Source organism: Rhipicephalus sanguineus, chromosome 1 (genome assembly GCF_013339695.2).
Source record: "Rhipicephalus sanguineus isolate Rsan-2018 chromosome 1, BIME_Rsan_1.4, whole genome shotgun sequence".
In the NCBI taxonomy this organism is placed as follows: domain Eukaryota; kingdom Metazoa; phylum Arthropoda; class Arachnida; order Ixodida; family Ixodidae; genus Rhipicephalus; species Rhipicephalus sanguineus.
In genome coordinates, this window is record NC_051176.1 from 203,249,673 (window position 1) to 203,271,607 (window position 21,935).

Genomic DNA, 21,935 nt, shown 5'->3' on the forward strand with positions numbered 1-21,935 from the left:
TGAAGGTGCACCTGCCAAAATTATTTTATTGGTCTCATCTGCATATATGAAACCCCCGCCTAACTTGAAAGGTTCGTTAAATTTAGGCGTCGTATAAATAATTCTTGGTTAAACATATATCTCCGAGAAGCCCGTAAAGAAGGAAAGCTTGAAATGCAAGCGTACAGAAAAGTCAGAGAAAAGTCCTCACTTTTGTTATGTCCAAAGGGAGCGCTCGTAGGGACTTGGCAATCAGAGACACACACACACAAACAAAAATTACCGACGACTTTTCTGCGCTAGCAGCGCCGTATGTCTACAGTCATTGTCTCGCTCGTTCCCTCGTTGCAAGGAAAAAAAAAAAACCTTGGTAAAAACAAAACGAGGAAGCGGCTTCTCTTGTACATAGCAATTTCGCGTCACGTGATTCTCATTGTTAAGTATGGGGGTGCTTGCAAGTGGCAACCCATGCGTCACGACATTCTGGCGTGACGACGCCTCTGCGCTCATCGAGAGCGCAAAAGACGTGCGTGTCGGGCCGCCGCGATTCGTCTCATGGGGCGAGGAAGGCAGCGCGACAGATGCGCGGCCACGCAACGTCGCGGCTTCACGTCCCGACGGATGCGGCCGCAAGACTTTGTTTGGCCGAGATCGTAAAACTTTTCTTTCGCATGTGTACTTTGCCATTCCACGGTGGCCGCACTTCAATGGGCACGAAATGCGAATAATAATAAAAAAAAACACGATCGCGTACTTCTGATTTAAGGTAAAGGCAAAGAAACCCCATGTGGTCAAAATTAATCAGCAGTTCCCCGATACGCCGTGCCTCATAAGAGGATCGCAGATTTGGAAGCGCAAAACCACCGAGTTTAATTTAAAAATTAGAAGCGCTTCTTCCATGATCACAGGCGTCTTCCATGATCATTCCGTTAGTGACACGATCGCGGCGGCGGTATATAACCGATCACAAACTGCACTCGCGAAATAGGTCACGAATCTTAAGCCGGAATACACAAAGATTTTCTTTCGTGTTTTTTGTCATTCGCTGGCCACCTTTGAAAGCAATCTGTGCAGAATCACGACTCGATGGAATTCGTACTCGTGCACTCGTATATAGGCCCAGAGACTGCGTTCACAAAACGCATTCGTACGCTGTAGGATGGTTGGTAAAGCCAATTGAGATGCTCAACATGCTGTTGAGGGCGGCCAGCCAATACCTAGCTCTCACTATATAACAATAAGATCCGTAAATTCAGCTCCTGTGTTTGTATTTACATGATGTTCGCACTCACAAGCCGTATATGGCCAATCGCAAACAGCGCTTACAAAAGCTTAGCGAATTTGGCCCCAAATCCCTGCCGCGTCACTTTTGACAAGATATACGAGCAACTGTAGCCTGAAAGTGGGGGCTCTTTTGACAGGTAAATTCCTCCGCATTTATCGCGCGAGCCGTTTATTCTATGCACTTCGGGCGACCAAGAATGCTACAGTCTCTCGCACCAATTAAGGAATGACGACGAATTTTGGGGCGGCCGTGAGGAAGGGTTCTTTCACGTCGCAGAATGCTGCAGCGGCGGCACACATGCGGCGAACTTGCCAACCACGTTGCCGGGTGGCGCGTAATTTGCAACGACGAGAATCTTGTTCGTGGGACCACGGGCCTGCGCGCAACCCATACGAGTCGTCTCCTTCCAGATGAGCTGCGTGAAGTGGCCGACAGCGTCCACGTCCGGAGTGCTGCCGTCCCAACGGTACTCCGAGATCTCGCTGTACCACGATTCGACAGCCTCACGTCCTGCGCAAACCACGACGCACGCCACCGCGGGTTCCATGGCTTTGTATACGACTGGCGTCACTACATTTCATAGAAAATCGCGATAGATGGGCGGCTCAGAACGCAAAGGACGCAAAGGAAGCCGTCGTGAAGGGTTCCGGTTTTATTAGAAAGCCAGTTCTAACTCGGTGGAGTTTCTGAGGCGCACATCTTCCTACTTTCCTGCATCCCAGTCTTTCGTGATGGCATGCTCTTTTCATATAAGAGCGTATTAGAGATTGATGAATTAACGTGAAGGAAATGGCGCTACAAAAGACACAGACAACCACGACGCTAACAAAGAATATTTATTGTGTCCTGATGTCAATACAGTCAAACCCGACTATTTAAAACTCCGATCAATCGAATTGTACTTTATATCGAGCCATTTTCGAATACGAAGATGCTTTAACGTCAACGCACAGGAAAATCTAAGACTACATCGAATACCGGGCAGCGTGAAGCGCCCCAAGAAGTTGGGTTTCTTTCACAAGAAGTTTCCTCACAGAAGGTGGGCTTTGCCGCATGCATTTGGGAGAGCGAGCGGTGAGGGCGCCGCACGGACACGGAGCGATTAGAATCTACTGCTTCCCATCATGTGCTTTCTCCATGCGTTCTCCCATAATTCCTCGTCGTCGTGCCCGTCTGCCTGTCGTGCGCGGTCGCCGGCGTCGCCGTTCGCTTCTTCGCGATTATCCGCTGTGAAACGCAAGGATCTGCAGTCCTCCGCGAAGCCGGTGATAATCAACACAGTTGAGCGCGTAGAACAGAAGTCTGACGTCGCCGCTGCGTAAAGCATCCCCAGAAGCGCACCGAGTACGATATCGAAAAACAAAGCACACGACAGGCATTCGTACTAGAGGCTTCCAGCGCCCGAAGAGTACGCACAGCTGCGTATGAAGATGCTGAGGCGTTGTTTACATCGATGCCGTATTTTCTTTCGTATAACCCGCCCCTCTATATAACCCGCACCCCCAATAAATAAAAAAAACGCGGAAAAAAGAAACAAAATAAAAATACCCGAGTAGTGCCGCGAAGCCGGCTTCATTGCATTATCGTTAGTTAATGCCGTGAAGCCAACTTGTGCACCAAAAATAGGGTAAATCCTTGAAAAGTTTTATATCGAATAGTACGATATATCTAGTTTCTTTGTAGTTGTTTTTTTTTCTTTCTACAAGTTTGATATGTGCGGGTTTGACTGTAGAAAGGAAGTACGGTCAAAACAAAATTTCGTCATTTTTGGTGTGGTGTCACGAGACAAATAATAGTTGACATCACTGTGGCGCACCAACGGGAAAAAACACAGTGACGGTGTCAACTTTTATGAAATGTCTTTTGATATTATTTGCCTTCCTGTCAAACAGAGCGACATAGTGCGTAACCTTTAAGTCATCCGATGTGGTTGAGCATACTATAGCTTAAGCCTTCGTAAGAAATTGTACAAGGTTCCCGAATTGGTTACGCGCGCTTGAACAACACCGGCGATCACCTGTGATTTGATGATTGGGGTTGCTGGACCACTTGACGTACACATTTTCGCCGAATTCCGTGTCCGGGCTGTGTTCAAAGCGATCTTCCATGGCAAGAGTGGTAGCCCACTTTTTCGCAACATCATTGAGCTGCAAAGATGAGCCGAACGAGCCGAGTGTAATCGTTATGCGCAGGAAGTAATGTAAAATTGTTTCACCGCGCAACTACGCCTTTGCGCTACAGAGTGAGTGCTTTGAAAAACCACTTTCTCGCCGCCGCCTGTAAGCCGACTATGCAAACTGCGGCAACTTCTGCGCGCTGTGTTCCTGTCAGCAAAATCATTGCGCCGGTGGCTCGCATGATTGGCCCGTGCTTTTCCGGGAAAGCTGTACGGAAGAGACGAAATCACAACCACGGAAATAAATAAATAAATAAATAAATAAATAAATAATAAATAAATAAATAAATAATAAATAAATAAATAAATAAAAAGTTCGATCCCACGCATTGTAGGAATCGGTTTCATGCGAAGCATGTCAGCGAGTAGCTGTGCATGCTGCTTTTTTTTAACGGGGGGGGGGGGGGGGAGGCGGGGGCTTTGTGTCAAGCGTTACGAAGTGGATTAACGTGCTTTTTGCAAATGGAGTGGTGGTGTGCACATCGTGCGTTTACCTGACTACACTGACGTTTAAAGGGTCACTTATGGTATGACGCAACGTCAGCACTCATGTTAGAGCACAGATGTCAGTTTTACTGAAACGGAGCGCACGCATCGGTGCGATTCACATTTTGCGTGCGATGCTGCGAATATCGTGCGTATAGCATTCGTTAGTGCATTTATTCCAGGGTCGAGCAATGAATATAGCATGCTGAGTCAATAGGAGTGCATTTATAATGTTTATTCGACTGTTATAAAAGCGGAGCCAACACTGGAACGAAAACTGACGTTAAGCCGATATGACGTCTGCATCATAGGAGTACATAAGTAACGTTTATTACCTTGTTATAAAAATAGATAGCCAGCACTGCAACCACAGTTGACATCGCAGCGACATGATTCTTGCGCTTTAGGTCTTTTAACACGATAGCGTTAAAAAGCTCGTTTCGCAGAAATTCCGGCGTCGGTGTCGGCGTCGTTGGTTGTGAGCGAAAAATCAGCGTTGTCCGTGACGGAAAAATCGAGAGACATGCAAATAAATTTTCGGTTCGAGTGAGAAGCGAACCCAGGCCTTCTGCGTGGCAAGCAGATGTTCTGCCACACAGCCACGCCATTGATTGAAACTGCTTCGGAAAAAAAAAAAAACATGAATGTCATGTAGTGGGAGGAGTCTCCGTAGCGCATATAATATTGCGTGGCAGAAAGTAGAATCGCGCCAGGCGTCAAAACATGTGAATTGCGCAACGAGTGGGTGTTTTAAAGGCCCGCCCATTACAAAGCGCTCAGACATATTTAATCATCATCAGCAGCAAAAAACATCAACAAAGTGGGCAACTGCGTAGATTCGCGTGTTGCGTGTTGCCTTACGGACGCGTAGTGGGCCCGACGCAACTGTACTTGCAATAGCCATTCTGTAATAGTTTGAAACGGCCAATGTTACGCGCACAGACGTTCGTTTCCTTGCGGCACGGTTGAGGCATGCACCGAGAACCGAAGCTAGGCTAGCAATTGAGGAGGCGATGCGCACGGGGCCCGATCACGCTATCGCGTTCTATTCTGGAAGTCGAAGCTCAAGCAATTTCAAGACCTGGCGTGGCTCTGTGGTAGAATACTTGATTGTCACGCAGAATGCCTGGGTTCGATTCCTGCAGGGATGCTGATTTTTATTCTTTGTATTCGTCGGGTCAACGCGGCTGATGCCGCATTTTCTTGACGCTCTCCCGTTTAAATTGCCAACGTCTCTTCTCGCCGTTCTTGGGTACATATAAACTGTGAATCACCTGTGGCGCATACCGCTGCCCGCGGTATAGAGGTATGTGCCACATGCCCCGCCACGGTGGTCTCGTGGTTATGGCGCTCGACTGCTGCCCCAAAGGTCGCGGGATCGAATCCCGGCCGCGGCGGCTGCATTTTCGATGGAGACGAAAGTGAGGCCCACGTACTTGAACTTAGGTGCACGTTAAAGAACCCCAGGTGGTCGAAATTTCCGGAGCCCTCCACTACGGCGTCCCTCATAATCATATTGTGGTTTTGGGACGTTAAACCCCAGATATTAAATTAAAAGGTATGCATCACGTACACGTGACTGGAGGAAAGGCTTTCATGACGTAGACGCCATGATTATCGTGTTATTCACGTCATGACCAGACAGTCATGTTCGTCATACTCGCAAACCCTTCTATGCCAATTTCGGTCAATACCATGTTAAAGGCACATGGTGTAGTTTTATTGAACACGCGTGGCATTTACCGAGTCCACTTGCCTTGTGTCTGTGAGACGCGCATGGAGACGCGGTTCTGTGCACTTATTTTCAGTTTAGTTGCGCCTCTGTTGATTTTTCTGTGGCGGCAAAAGATATTCTCGTGTTGACGAATAAAATAAACCGTTTAAGAAGCGCAGTATAATTGAAAATCGACACGCTTCGGCTACCAGTAGAACGAGACCGGGAGAACTCGTGCGAGCATTTCAGCAAGTAAGCTTTGTCCTCATTCCGCGTCGCCGCAAGGAGAAAATGTTTCCTGTAGTGACAATGGCTACGCTTTAATTGATGTGGAGCTTCTACAAAACGTGATTACGAGTAACTGTGCCTGCACAGAATGCGAAGGAACCGTGGCACTCGTAGAGAACACATTGGATCGTGTTCCTTGGAATGGAAATCCTCAGAACTGCAACCTCTGAAGCCGTTCGAACTTTCAAAAAGTCCTGCATGCCCCAAGTAAACTTTCTCAAGGCCTTTTGGTATATTACCGAGGCGCAACACTGTGATATGGTTGGGTGATATCGACCGCCATCGACGGTACTTGGCCAATAGAGGCGAGCTATGACAAAACAAGCCAGGGAACAAGAAAACAAGAAAAAAAAAAGGCGGAAGGCTGATTCGTGGGATGACTACATGGCAGGTTGCTATTAATTCCATTGTTCAGTATATCTTCTTTTTGAGCAAAACATGAAATAAACTTGTTATACTCCTTTAACTTTCAATGCCTCGAAATCATTTTTTTTTTTACATTTGCCCCATTATGAAAAAAAAGCTTGAAAAAAAAGCCACAAGGCAGATTTTTTACCAGAATACATCAAGCATCAATACGAAGCTACTGAACTAAAATCATGTACGTAAGCGGAGTAGTTTTCATTTTTTAGCAGTCTTATTTAAGAAATAATGACAAAAATTACTTGTTAAAAAAATGCAAAAAATGTCATCACTTGAAATACAATTGTAATTCTAGTTACACTGCAAGAAGAGATGCGAATAAAATGAAACAAAGCCGAACGCTTTACACACAGTAGTTTCCAAGAAAATGGGAGGTATAGGGCCTACCCTGCGCCCTTAAGGAGGCGACCACGAGAGCGCCCTGACGTAGGCGACGAGATAGATACGTAGATAGAAACGTTCAAAGTACCTTCGGTTCGCTAAGAAATGCTTCGAATTAAATAAATAAAGTTTAACGTGTCAAAAGCGCGCACTTCTTCTTACGTCTCTGACAATGACAGTGATAATATGACTGACCATCCTATGCAGAACGTCCAATGGCGCCACTAGAAATGTGCTGCGAAGGAAACGAGGAAGAGAGCGAAAAAAATCCGGCTGATCCCACGCATTACGGGAATCATTTCCATGCGAAGCAGGCAACGAATACCAGCCTATGGCGTATTTTTCGCTTAGAGCCTGGCGTTACGATGTGATTCGATATCTTCGTGTAAACCGAGTAGCTAAGCGTATTGTGTGTGCTTACCAGGCACCTCGAGTACAGTGGCATGTAAAGGGTAGCTCATGTCCGCCTCGGACTACGGTGCTCGGCTGCTGTCCCGAAGGTCGCGGGTTCGATCCCGGCCGCGGCGGTCGCATTTCGATGGAGGCGAAATGCTAGAGGCCCGTGTACTAGGATTTAGGTGTACGTTAAAGAGCACCAGATGGTCAGAAATTTCCGGAGCCCTCCACTACGGCGTCCCTCATAATCATGTCGTGGTTTTGGGACTTAAAACCCGAGATGTTATTAGGGGTAGCTCATGGTCCGACGTAACGTCGGCACTAACGTTAGTGCAGAAACGTTAGTTTCATCGCCACGAAGTGCACGCTATACGGGACGCTGAAGTGGACGCTACGGGGCGATGATGCGCATATCACACGTGGCGGTCGTAAGCACATTTGCGCTATACGCTTGACTAGCTTGAGGAGTCATAGATATGCAATGATTGTTACGACGAAGCGGAGCGTCGACAGCGCCGCCCCTATTGGCAGTGAGGCCCATCCTGGCGGCATGGTAACAGGACAGTTCAATTTCTTCTCACTCCTCCAATAATTAACCGACCTTAATTTTAAATTCGTTCGGAAAAACGCTACCTAAGCAATGCCTTACAACTTCCAGCGTATAGCCAAAATTTACAATGGTATTAGTTACAATGCGGCAGTGACAAGCGAATGTTCTATCAAATGCCGTATGCCTTCGCCCTTCGGTTGGTTGCAACAGATTGCTCCCTTGAGTGCACTTATACACAGCACCGACGCGTGGTCTCATCTCACCTTGGCGTCCAGCTGCAGCGCAGGCACGCCGTGAAGGGCGCGGTAGTAGTTGTGCCAGTCGAGCGAGTCCTTCTGGAAGTCAGCCTCGCTCATCGGCTGACCCCGAGCAAGCATCGTCTGGCTGCCCGGAGTGATGACCTCCTCCACGATGTCCTTGGTACCGTCAGAGTGGTTGATGATTTTCTTGCGCAGCATACAGCTCTGCACGGTCTTGGTCTGTATAATTCGCCGTCCATGCTGAAAAGACAAGGAAGTCGGCGCTAAGGTTACCTGAACTGACTGCATCGGCGACAAGTCCAAAAACCGCATTCATGAACCCGGACTACGACCGTCCCATGGTATCTTGAATAGCTATTATTTCTTCCACTCATACTACCGGTCGCAGCGACCCCGCACTACACTCTAAGAAAAAAAGAGAGTCAAAAGAGGGTCATGGAACCGTGACTCGCTTCGGGTGTCCACCTGACCCCTTTTGGAAGGTACAGCAACAGGCAGAGAAAAAGAGTTCGCATTTGGGAAGGAGTCACTGGACCCTCCTGAAGCGCGTTTCGATTGGCTTCGGTATACGGAAGAGCCGCCGTATACGCCATACATATCGCGCGCTTGCCCTTTGGCGCCGTTGTGGCGCCTTGCTCGGCCACGCAGAGGGGGTTGGCGCCGGGGTCCGGGGTGGCGCGCCGCTCTCCTCTCTCAGTCGTATCAGTCAGTCTCAGTTGTCTCAGTCTCCTGGTCTATTGGAATGCGTTGCGTGGTTGTGTTGGTTGCGCGTCTTCGGTGGTGTTGATGGTGTTGACGCCGGCTCCGTGCACGAAGTGACGCTTGGAGGGCGGAATATTCATGGAGCTGCGGACACCGACAACGGGCGCCAGTTAACGGTGAGTGTACTGCTTTCGTAGGTACTAATTATAGAGCTTTAGCTGGGCGTCCGCAGCAGCCTTGCTGAAGTTATCCGTCAGCCATTTCCAACAGCAGCCTGCGTCCGCCGGGATGTTGCGGATGCCCTGTCAGTTAACGAGTTACCACCGTTATGCGCGTTGCTGTACAAGCTCCCATAAAGTGAGCGATGCAAACAATTATCGAGGGTCATTTCTTGCGATCGCACGTTGTCTCTGCACTACTGAAGGTGCAAGATGTCGTTTTGAGATGCACTTTAATCTACTTCATAATAACAATTCCATCGACCTTGAGTGTGCAGCGTGCTTCCGCGCATGGGAACGTGAAAAAAAAAAAAGCCTGTGTACATAACGCTCAGACGCACTATATATAATGGTTTTTGTTGGCTTAAAGACGGTAGTCTGAGGTGCAGATATAGTACGGTGGCTTCCAGGACGTACGCGGTAATCATTCAAGTCGGACACGCCTCGCCGGTAAGGCGAAAAAGCTAGACTTTCGACGGCGCCCGTTGTTGCGGCCGCCCGCCGTGCACTTTTTTCCTTCGTTTCTGTTTGCTGTTTTCGTGGTTTGCATACACTGCGATGACGTTGGGCGCTATAACAGAATCGAGTGAGTGTACGTGATTGTGGGAGTTATGTGCGCTAATTCTAGCATATGACATGTCTGATCTCGACGTAGACGGCGTACGCACGCGCTGGGTGTCATTCGGGCCCTAGTACTCGCATCTGTTTATCCGAGTATTTAAGGATGGGTTACGTTTGTAAAACATGCGGTCAATAACCGCTCACGGCATGCCCCTGGCTGCCGGAGGATGTGCTTTGTTGTTTTGTTGTTAGCCTTTATTATGTCTGTGTGAACCACTTATTGTGTAGGTTTTGCAAACCTTTACTGCAATTTCATTTTCTCATCATAATATCACGTTCTGCTTTTCAGATACCGTTTTTCATGTGCTCACGCTGGACAGGAGCGACAACCTAGCACGCAACAAGTCTGATGCCTCAAGCCGTCACCACTTTTTGATTTATTCTTAATCACAAGGAATAAAAATGGAAACATGATGGCGATTTCTGCTGTTTATTTAGCACCATATGACAATGTGCACATCACAGTCACACATTTTAGTTGGCTATACTCATAGAAGCATGTAAATGAGGAATACCCAAACTTCTTAATTGGAAATCACAGACCATCTTTTCGCGCTTTCTATATAACTTTGCTGGAAAATATGTGTTGCTTTGACGAGTTTTATTAAAACACTGCTAAAACTGAACTATTCTTTTTTTACAGTCGCTGGGCAGAACGGCAAGTATTATTGGACTTGCTTAAAATGAATACTCCACTATTTTCAACAGTAGTCGCGCAAAAGTAGAGCAAGGGTCAAATGAGTAGCTTAAAATACTCGTGGAGTCGCCTGATGCTTCGGTGTGGGTCCCTTGACCCCCGTAGGAGCGTTACCGGCAAGAGTCGTCTGACTCCCTATAAGTGGTAACGTGATCCTCCGGATGAGAGTCTTTCCACTCTTTCTAGAGGGCCAGGGGACTCACCTAGAGCGAGCCGACCTTGACCCACCAAGAGAGTCACCGTGACTATTTAAAGAGAGTCCTATACGTGGCAAGTCAGAACTCTCCGAAAAGAGTCACGCATACTCTTTTTTTTTTCTTAGAGTGTATGGTGATAACGCCGACGAGGTGCCGCTGAAGGTGATTGGTACGATAAGGTTAGAGACGCTGTAAAATCATCGCAAATGAACTGCACGAAGTGAGCGTCACTTCGGCTGCGTAAAACATTCGCAGGTATGTAAAGGTGGTCCTGTATATACACTCTCCCACGGGGAGGAGAGCTGCGCGTGAATTTTCATTGCCCCGCTCGCGCCGTAGCACAAAATTACGTCAAACGCTCCATCGGGCAGCCATCTTTACGGACGCGTCGGCGCGACACCGACTTGTTGTTTCCTGCAGCGCCATTGACATTTAAATCAGCGCGCAGTCGAGCGTGCGTTTTATCGATTGGCTGCAGTGCTACGGCATCTCAGGGTAGTTTCGTCTTGGGCAGTGAGGTCAAGAACTTTGGTGAAGTGATCTGAAACACAGATATATATATATATATATATATATATATACGTGTGTCTGCACCACAGAGATAAAACAGTACAGCTGCTGTGAACGACGGTTTAAGACGACTGATACTCTGCCAACGGTCAGTAGCGCAATTGCAGGTACCCTTCTCTGGCGGCGATCCTTGATCCGTTGCCGGAACCAGCCGATTCCTGCGTCGGCAATGCCGTCGCGTAGCAAGCACGATGAAAATGTCCAGGTCGTGTGTCAAGTTTTCTTTAAATGCCCTTTAAAAAAAATATTCCTTGCTTTCCGGCCCTGGCGAGAAAATTTCGCACGCCTGCTGAAGATAAGAATTGCCTCGTTTATCCTTGCGAGGTGCTACGCGGTTGCACGCGAACTTTTAACTGTTCGAGCGCATTCTGCATTCATAAAGGCCTGCTTGCACAGCGCGTGCAACAAGTATATATATATATATATATATATATATATATACACGCCGGTGAATGTCCGTTCAACAAAGGCTGCCTGTGATGCCTTCCTTGCACTCTGCTGCGAGTTGCGCCACTAGCAGACACCGAGGCCGAGGTGTACTCGACAAGGCAGACGTCCGCTAAACGCACGCGGCAAGCGCCAACCACGCGTCAGCACACGTTTTTAAACGTGGCTTCCGTGCATGCTATTTTTTTTTTCGGTCGCGAATCGGAGTATGTCGGAGCCTTGAAAAGCAAAACGAGTGCATGCGCTCCAAAATTCGTAACGGCTCGGCCGCGCTATCCTTCACCAGGCGAGATGTGCGTCCGCGCGAGGTACGCGTAAAGGTGGTTGCTAATAATAATAAATTTGTAGTTTTACGTGCCCAAAGCACGATATCATTATGAGGCACACCGTAGTGGAGGGCTCCGTAAATTGCAACCTCCTGGGGTTCTTTAACGTGCACCTAAATCTAAGTACACGGGCCTCGAGCATTTCGCCTCTATCGAAATGCGACCGCCGCGGCCGGAATCGAACCCGCGTCTTTCGCGTGAGCAGCCGAGCACCGCAACCACTGTACCACCGCGGCGGCCAAAGGTGGTTTGCTCGTCCAGTATGATTACGCGATTCGCACGAATCGATGCGCGGGGCTGTTTTTCGCCGCAGGCTTTCCGCTCTAAAGAAAAACTGTCGCTGTCACCAAGTGTTCGCGTCTTGTGCTCGTGCATGACATCATGCGACTTAAGTTCTTTTTTTTTTTTTTGTTACGTTTTGTTTTTGATCCGTTTACGCCAGGTAGTCTCATGCAACAGTGCGCGCTAAAAATGGCAGCCTATAGGCTTCCAAAGCAACGTCGAGCGGCACCACTGCTCTTATCGCAACTGGGGGCATCCACGGCCACAACACTGCATTCCCCGCTTCCGCGCAGAACTCTCGGATTGCATCTTTGATGCATCACAACGTAACTCTTGCCGACTAGCAGTGCTCCGGGCCGAATGAGGGGCGCATGCGCGCACGTGTCCTTGCCGCCATCGCTGTCAAATCCGGCGACAAACCGCCTTCGCGGTCAGCATCTGCCCCCAGTAACGCATAGCCCAGCCGCGTGAGCGTCGCGCCCAAACGTGAGCTTGGGTTCCCTATGCGCTGAGCGTTCGTACCAAGACAATCTTTAATTTTGCGCGTGCGAAGCGACTTCATAAAGAAAAGAGCTCGCGCTGGAACTTGAAGCGTGTACTCACATCATCGTAACTGACGGTCTTGAATATTGTCGTAGACGGGAAATCTTCGTCCTGTGTCCCTGAAAGCAGCACACACACACTCAAATGGATACACCAAAGAACCGTAATTTACTTCTCTTTCGTTTCGTTCTTAATGGAAGCTCGTTATTTTCAGCACAAAGGGGGGATGGATGGATGGATGGATGGATGGATGGATGCTATGAGCGTCCCCTTTAAAACGGGGCGGTGACATGTCTGCCCCCAGGCTCGAAGAAAAAAAAAACTTGTTTCGTGTTGGCCTATTACCTCATCTAAATTGATTAAATCTATGTTATTATACCAAAAAAAAAATACAAATTCACGGTCCATCTCTCTGCCTCTTAAGGCAGAATGACCTTATTTTTCCCCATTATTTATTTTTGTATTTAATCTCTACTTTTCTGCCACCAATACTCTAACCGTCTGTTACTTATTTCTATCGCGGACGTGTTCAGCTTTCCATTGTTGTCCCTAAAACCCAAGGCTTCATGTAGACTCATGCCCACACGTATACCTGAGTGAATATCGCCACATTCAATCAGTACATGTTCCATCGTTTCCTTAGTTCCCCCGCAGCATGTACATTGTTCTTCTTCGTTACTGAATCTCGCTTTATAACTACGCGTTCTAAGGCAGCCCGACCTTGCTTCAAACTTGAATTATCATAAAACCTTTCCCTCCTTATTTCGTTTTTTCCCTTTCGGTAGTTACTCAGAGCCGGCTTCTTTTCCATCGCTGTCATCCAATAAGTCCTCTCCGCCTCCCTGACCTTCCGCTTAATGCTCCCTGTTGCCATATCGCCCGCACTGCTAGCCGTATATTTACTGGTGAGCCTCCTAGTTCTCTTTCTCCACTGCGTGTCAACGCTTTTTCTATACAAATACCTGAAAACCTTCTCTGCCCATCTACTCTTCTTCATTTTCCTCAACCTTTCTTCGAATCTCATTTTGCTCTGAGCTTCCCTCACTTCAAAGCCTGTCCATCCCATATCACCCTTTACAGCCTCATTTGTCGTCTTCCCGTGAGCGCCCAACGCGAGGCGGCCCACCGTCCTTTGATTTACATCCATTCCTGATTGTATATCTGGCTTCATGCACACCACTGAGTTCCCAAATGTAAGCCCCGGGACCATCACACCCTTCCACAGCCCTCAAAACACCTCGTACCTATTGTATCCCTATAAAGCTCTGTGCTTCATAATTGCAGCATTCCTCTTTCCCTTTGCTACCGATGCTTTCTCTTGTACCTCCATATATCTATCCCCCTCATTTACCCATACTAGATGGATGGATGGATGCTATGAGCGTCCCCTTTATAACGGGGCGGTGACATGTCTGCCACCAGGCTCGAAGGATAAAAAAAGAAAAAAAAGAAAAAAAACTTCCTTGTTTCATGTTGTCCTAATGCCTTATCTACATTGATTAAATCTATGTTATTATAACAAAAAATATAAATTCACAGTCCATCTCTCTGCCTCTTAAGGCAGAATAACCTTTTTTCCCCCAATTATTTATTTTTGTACTTTATCTCTACTTTTCTGCCACCAATACTCAACCGTCTCTTACTTATTTCTATCGCGGGCGTGTTCAGCTTTCCATTGTTGTCCCTAAAACCCAAGGCTTCATGTAGACTCGTGCCCACACGTATACCTGGGTGAATATCGCCACATTCAATCAGTACATGTTCCATCGTTTCCTTAGTTCCCCCGCAGCATGTACATAGTTCTTCTTCGTTACTGAATCTCGCTTTATAACTACGCGTTCTCAGGCAGCCCGACCTTGCTTCAAACAGTAAAGCGCTTCCCCTTGAATTATCATAAAACCTTTCCCTCCTTGTTTCGTTTTTTCCTTTTCGGTAGTTACTCAGAGCCGGCTTCTTTTCCATCGCTGTCATCCAATAAGTCTTCTCCGCCTCTCTGACCTTCCGCTTAATGCTCCTTGTTGTCATATCGCCCGCACTGCCAGCCGTATATTTACTGGTGAGCCTCCTAGTTCTTTTTCTCCACTGCGTGTCAACGCTTTTTCTATACAAATACCTGAAAACCTTCTCTGCCCATCTACTCTTCTTCATTTTCCTCAGCCTCTCTTCGAATCTCATTTTGCTCTGCGCTTCCCTCACTTCAAAGCCTGTCCATCCCATATCACCCTTCACCGCCTCATTTGTCGTCTTCCCGTGAGCGCCCAAGGCGAGGCGGCCCACCGTCCTTTGATTTACATCCATTCCTGATTGCACCTCTGACTTCATGCACACCACTGAGTTCCCAAATGTAAGCCCCGGAACCATCACACCCTTCCACAGCCCTCGAAGCACCTCGTACCTATTGTATCCCCATAAAGCCGTTTTGTGGCTTTTAGCTCACGGCCCTCAACATCTGTATTTGTCAAAATCTGATGTTGAAATAAAAAATGAAAAATGAAAAAGCTCTGTGCTTCATAATTGCAGCATTCCTCTTTCCCTTTGCTACCGATGCTTTCTCTTGTACCTCCATATATCTATCCCCCTCATTTACCCATACTCCGAGGTACTTGTACTCGCTTACCCTCGGTATTTTTTGGCCCTGTATTAAGACCGTATGGTCTCCGTGATCATTGAATATCATCAATCCACATTTTGTTGCACTAAATCCTAGTCCTAGAGCCTCACACTCCCTTCCGCATATATCTGCCAGTCGCTGTATATCATCTTGACTGTCCGCAAATAAGACAATATCATCAGCATAAAATAGACCTGGAAGCTTCTGCTCAACCATCGCTCCGACCTGTTTGTGTGACAAATTAAATCCAATGTTGCTACCTTCTAGCGCTTTTTCCATCCTCGCCATGTACAGCATGAATAACAGCGGGGACAAAGGGCATCCCTGTCTCAGCCCCTTGCTAATTCCAACGCTTTCGGAAATGACCGGTGTGCGCAAAAGCGTTCTTTAACCCCAGTTCTTATTTCTCCGTGCAATTTAATTGCTCGCCTGCAACATAAGCTAGGCTAGAATTCAAAATGTACAGCGCCATCTGTTGACAAGCCCATAAGCTTGATCCGCCATGTTTTGTTGGGCGCGAAAACGAAACCAGTCGCACATCGCATGCATTTCAGGTGCTAGCTGCTGGTTTTTTTATCTTCGTTCTGCGATGACTTCCCAACGCTTCGTACGCTGTTCAGGCAATGAAGGAGTTCTGACAATACCGGGAACAAGGTAACATTAATTTTAATCGAATTTATCACTTACCTGAACGAAGAAAAAGAGAGTACCGACGCGAACTTATTTGAACAAGATCGGCACTGTGCTTTGGTTCGGAAATGACCGGTGTGCGCAAAAGCGTTCTTTAAAGGGGTCATGAAGCACCCCTTGGGCTGATTGAAAAAACACATCCTGCGGAAAGCTGACACGGCTATGAACTGCTCTGCCAAATATTACAGTCGTGCGCGCCGCGTAATGGCCACAAGCGGAGCGCGAAGTTGCCGTTTCCCCAGGCACCCTCTTTTCAAACAGAGGCCGGTTCTCACTCTCGTCGGTGGGCGGGGCGTCTGTCCGCTGTACGTCGCAAGAGACATAGCATGCTTATTGGCCGATAGCCGACGTAAATCGAGAGCGGCGTTCGGATCAGATGCCCTTCTTGCCGCGGGGTGCCACCACTTGCCGGCGCCGCACTCCTCAGTACACGGTAGCCGCACTCGCGCAAGCGAATCACAGCGGGAGAGCGATCGCGTTTCATGACGCGCGCTGGCGTAACTTCTTTCCCCCATGCCATCCCTCCCTGTCTAGCTTCCAGTGCGCTCGTCGGCACGAGAAAAGAGAGAAAGCGCTGGGAGCGTGCGCCAAACCCCCGTAACTCCGCTGATTCTTGACGGATTGGAGAAATTTTTGCGGCAATCGATTCGGGAGGCAGTACACTCCGATACTGAGGCCATTAGATCATTACTTGGAAAAGTGGTTCATGACCCCTTTAACCCCAGTTCTTATTTCTCCGTGCAATTTAATTGCTCGCCTGCAACATAAGCTAGGCTTGCAGAACAATATTGACCTCGAGGACATAGCGTGGCGCCACCTACGTTGTGACGTCACTCATAGGATGCCGAGTTGTGTCGTCTGCTGGAACACACATTTAATGCGCTTTTGCCCCCACGTTTTTTTGTTGTGGGCCCCGCGCGTGCTTCCCCCTTGTTTTGAAGCTCACTATTTAAAACATTTTAAAATGTACATTAATCTGGGAAACAACAACTGCAAAAAACTACAACAAATTAATAAGCTTACAAAAAATGGTAATATGAAAACTGCCACGGTAGACCGCGAGACTTCCCCACATGCAATATTTTTGATAAACGCTCATCAATCCGAGCAAATGAAGTTTACTATTATAGATTAATTTTGCACATAATAAAGCACGGACTACATGTTGTCAGCCTACCCACTTCTTCCCCTCGATTCTAATTACGCTGTCATATCAGAATACCACCACCCATGCGCACTAATTACGGACGTTAAGACCTAGACTCGAGTGTCAAATACCTCGGCTACTAAACATTGTTGAGCATGACATTGATTTTTATGAACCCATGTTTTCTTTTTTTGTGGTTTGTGCTGCAATTTGAAAGAGCATAACAATTTTATGTGCAGAAGTATATATTTATTAAGTGTTTGTATGTTCTACCGTTATTACTTTATTTGCATTGAAAATCATGTACATGCATGTCGAATGCGCATAGGAGTAAGAGCCTCAGGCAACATGGCCTTTAGCTCTTGCTCCTCTTTCTTTATGAGAAAGAAAGACAATAAACTAAAAACTTCAGTTGCAACCCGTAACCTAAGTGGATTAACTTGAGAAGTTAATGAGTGAAACTTTTTAATTATTGCGATTTGTCACCACCACCTGCCTGTTCAACTAACAAACATGCAAAATTGTGCTCAATCTGTTCGAATAAAAAAAAAGCTGAATTAAAAAGCTGACCGATTGCGGACCGTTTCGAAAATCGCTGAATGTCGGCAGTTTAAATAATCATAAGGACTGCTATGCAATTTCCTATAACGCTCTAAGATATTCCACGTCGTTTGTGCGCACGCCTGTATTTTAAATGCGAAGCATTTCTTAGCGAACCTCAGGCACTTTGGCCGTTTCTATCTACGTATCTATCTATCTATCTATCTAGCCGCCTACGTCTCGGCGCTCTCCTGGTCGTCTCCATAACTTGTAACATGCCATGATTGGCGTAGCAGGGGATCAGTGTATGACGAACACAATTCACTGGTCATGACATGAATAACCCAAAATACCTGTCGCGTACGTCATGAAACCCTTTCTCTCATTCACGTGTGGCACATACCCGTACACCAGAGTTCATGTTTGCGGGTATGTGCCACAGGTGATACAAAGTGTCAACCAACACAGTAAGCGCGAACACACACATTGACACGCAAGGAAAGTGATAATATTAATAATTGTTGGGCTTTCATGTCCCAGAACTACGATATGATTATGAGAGACGCCATAGCGAAGGGCTCCGGAAATTTTGACCATTGGGTGTTCTTTACGTGTACCGAGATCGCACAGTACACGGTCATCTAGCATTCTGCCTCCATCGAAATGCGACCGCCGCGACCGGGATCGAACCTGCGACCTTCGTGTCAGCAGCCGAGCACCGTAACCGCTACACCACCGCGGCGGACGCAAGGAAAGTGAGGAAGCTGAAGAGAGAACACCCGTGGAAGACGCTCAACTACCATCCACTCGTCCAAGTTGTCCGCAACGTGGACCACGTGGATTACGCAAAAACATGGGTCAATGCTTTCCACAATAAATCTGCTGAGAGGACTAGGCCTCTCATCATTACCGGTGACTTCAACATTGATTTATCAAGACCCAACAATAATTGGGGCTTATACTGTGTGAAAGACGGCCTGGATGTGGACAGGGCAGACCTCGCTGCCACGTCCACGACAGAAGGACAGGGAAGACCTCGCTGCCACGTCCACGACAGAAGGCATCATAGATCATTTCATCGTAAGAGGCATCCAGGATTTCCACCAGCTTCACAATATCTCGCACTTCACTACACTTAGATTCCTCATAGCCGCGATCACGAACGGATCCAATTAACAAGTCCGGTCCAGCTGCTGGTGCTCACTGATCACTGTGATGGTGACCTTGTTCAAGAACTGTCAAGAACCCCTTACGCATACACACGGGTTCGTGAAACGTGCGTGCGTTCTCCGTCATAACGGAAAAGTATAAGCATAAGAACTGTAACTGTGACTGTAACGTACGTGCAGAGCGCCTGCGCGTGGCACTCGGCTATGTATATATCTAGGGAAACTATCCTGAATGAAGCTTAGTTGCGGGTAACGCCTGTCCTGTGCATCTGTGTTCTTTCTTTGTCCTGTTCGGATTCGTGCTATCCAGTATTGAAGAATATAAGCTTACCACGCCTGGTGTTGGCAACACCCATGTTGCTGTTGGCATCGTTACGCAACTGTAAACAACGGGTTATATAATACATATGCTACTCTTGAACATATGAGTATGCGTATACCACTTCCACTTTCTCTAGCGTCATTCCGTAACGTTTCGCTCAATGTGAAAAATTACGCCCCAGTCACCATCCTGCGCATGCTTCGCATCACGTCGATTCCCACGGCAGGTGGAATCTGCCGAATTTTTGGGCTGCATAGATTTGAATAGAACGCATTTGGGTCATTCCATGCCAAACGTCCCAGCCATTGTGGCAACTATCTCAAATGTAGTGAAAAAAAAATTGTGCCGATTTATTACGTTGAAAACAGTGAATTGCTAGGATATTTAGGAGAGAAAAAATTTTTGGTCTTGTGGGTGCCTTCCAAATTTACCAGAATGTCACCTGGGTGTTGTTTGTAAGAAAATTTATTCTGGGAGTATTGTTTCTTGTTTTAATACCAAATTTGGTTTACGTATTGAGTGAAGGTGTTTGTGTAACCGTTTAAAGCTCGATAATATTAGTACAATTTTTCTGCCTTATACGCCTCCAGGAATTTCTCCAAAATGTTCTATGTTTGCATTTTTTCCATTGCGATATTGCGCCTTGTATGAATATACGAGTAATGGATACTTACTGTACAGAAGGTATATTTTGCGATAAAAATATTTTCAGACCCCTCAAGTTTCTAAACATTACGTGAAAAAATCACGTAATTCAGAAAATCGTCGTTTTGGTCCGCATTGAGACGCGATTTACACCACGTGGTGCTCCAACTAAAAGTCCGCTTTATACCGCAATCGAAAGCAACTAAAGAGTTCTTCTTATATGGCAAGTTTTATCATTACAATTTTCGTTTTAAGGAAAAAAATAATTTTTGATGTTCCCCATTGATGGCTATCTCCCCATTTGGTCACATGGCAGCTTCCTCATTGATATTCCCAATTGCCATCAATGGGGAACATCAAAAATTATTTTCTTCCTTAAAACGAAAATTGCAATGATAAAACTTGCCATATAAGAAGAACTCTTTAGTTGCTTTCGATTGAGGTATAAAGCCGATTTTTAGTTGGAGCACCACGTGGTGTAAATCGCGTCTCAATGCGGACCAAAACGACGATTTTCTGAAATTCGTGATTTTTTCACGTAATGTTTAGAAACTTGACGGGTCTGAAAATATTTTTATCGCAAAATATACCTTCTGTACAGTAACTATCCATTACTCGTATATTCATACAAGGCGCAATATCGCAATGGAAAAAATGCAAACATAGAACATTTTGGAGAAATTCCTGGAGGCGTATAAGGCAGAAAAATTGTACTAATATTATCGAGCTTTACACGGCTTACACAAACACCTTCGCTGAATACGTAAACCAAATTTGGTATTAAAACAAGAAACAATACTCTCAGAATAAATTTTCTTACAAACAACACCCAGGTGATATTCTGGTAAATTTGGAAGGCACCCACAAGACCAAAAAATTTTTTCTCTCCTAAATATTCTAGCAATGCACTGTTTTCAACGTAATAAATCGGCACGATTTTTTTTCAATACATTTGAGATAGTTGCCAGAATGGCTGGGACGTTTGGCGTGGAATGACCCATTTCGCCTTCATCAGGACGTAGCACTTCAGTCTGCTAACCATCTTCGTTTGCCTTACACATATATACGCGAAAGCATGCTCTGCTGGCACTGTGCCTGAAACGACTTAGGCCGTAATTTAGCCGTGGGGAGTCGTTCTGCATCGATGCACTTACTTGACGTTGCAACGGTGTAAGTACATTCTGGCATCAATATTGAAAGTATAGTGCCGTTATGCTTACGCATTATTCGGCGGCTGAGGGAACACATTCGATCGCGATTGCACTACGCGGTCAACGCGCGGCCGTCAGATGTACGCCCACGCCGAGAACTTATCTGACCGTAAAAGTAGTCGATCTGTAAGCAAAAACGGAGAGAAAGTTCAGTAAATCGCCGTTTAAAGATTACGCAGGTACGCGGCGCTGAAGCGCGTGCATTTCTCAACGTCAGGCTCAATGCCAGAGGCAGCGAGTAAGCCTTTCGTGAGTTGTAGCGTTCCCGAACCTATTGATCACCACTAGATATCAGAAATAGTTCGGTGCGGTTGTTTTGGGTAACCGCGCCCGAATGGTGTGCGAGGCCCTACGCTTACCGCTGTCCGGTGGCCGCCGGCACGTGCAGCACCACGTCAGGGTCTCCGCGACCCGGCGCAGGAAGTCGCCCATCGGCCTGCAGTAGAGGGCCACGCTCGCCGCCGCCCGAAGTGCCGCCGCTGCCGTTGGCCCGATCCGATCCGGCTCTCACTTCCTCCTCCTCCCTTTTCCCTCCTTATCCTAGCGTGGTGCGGCATCGACGCATGGCAGACGACGATGAAGATACTCATGACATTGTATACTCCTGGCAGATCACTTCCCTCAATTTTTACTTCCATCGATCAGGCTTAGTGAACTCCTCTCTGTGCCTCTTCTGTAATCAGGAAGAAACGATTGGCCATTTTTTCATATCATGTCGCCGGTTCAACACATTCAGAAAAAAAAGTCAGTTTCACCGCAAAGGCGAAGCAGTGAATGCGATAGCAACAAATTGAAGTGAGGCTGGCAGCTAACTGTTTTGTATCCGATCTCGCGTAACTACAAAACGCTGGTGTAAGAGAATACGGCCGCTCCAGGGAGCGATGCTCTTCGCATAGTCACTTCGCGTTGAGAGCGCTTTCGAGATAGCGCGCGCCAGCGATCGCGCCCGCGCCCTTAGATTCAAAGTTCAAAGCTGCTCCTCGCGCGGCACTCCCCCCCCCCCCCCCTCGCCTCTTCGCGTCTTTTTTCATGCTCGTTAAAGAAGGCGTGGCGTTTCCT

At 47.1% G+C, this 21,935-nt stretch overlaps 1 protein-coding gene across 1 annotated transcript; it reads right to left on the reverse strand.

Annotated features, from left to right (window-relative positions):
- Positions 1-1,473: 1,473 nt before the first annotated feature.
- Positions 1,474-21,308, reverse strand: LOC119405770 (Golgi-associated plant pathogenesis-related protein 1). Its single transcript, XM_037672606.2, has 5 exons — positions 21,236-21,308; positions 12,602-12,660; positions 7,942-8,178; positions 3,282-3,411; positions 1,474-1,774 (listed from the first exon to the last, which is right to left on the reverse strand). The coding sequence occupies exons 1-5, from the start codon at positions 21,306-21,308 to the stop codon at positions 1,530-1,532; spliced, it is 744 nt and encodes a 247-aa protein (XP_037528534.2). The 3' UTR covers positions 1,474-1,529.
- Positions 21,309-21,935: the final 627 nt, after the last annotated feature.

Bases quoted from the DNA above. Each gene is read 5' to 3' on its own strand.
- LOC119405770 (XM_037672606.2), bottom strand. From the start codon at position 21,308: ATGGGCGACTTCCTGCGCCGGGTCGCGGAGACCCTGACGTGGTGCTGC. The intron at 8,179-12,601 runs GTGAGTACACGC...TTGTCTTTTCAG, and splicing joins AGACCGTCAGTTACGATGAT to CATGGACGGCGAATTATACA. The intron at 3,412-7,941 runs GTGAGATGAGAC...TCATCTTTGCAG, and splicing joins CGCTGCAGCTGGACGCCAAG to CTCAATGATGTTGCGAAAAA.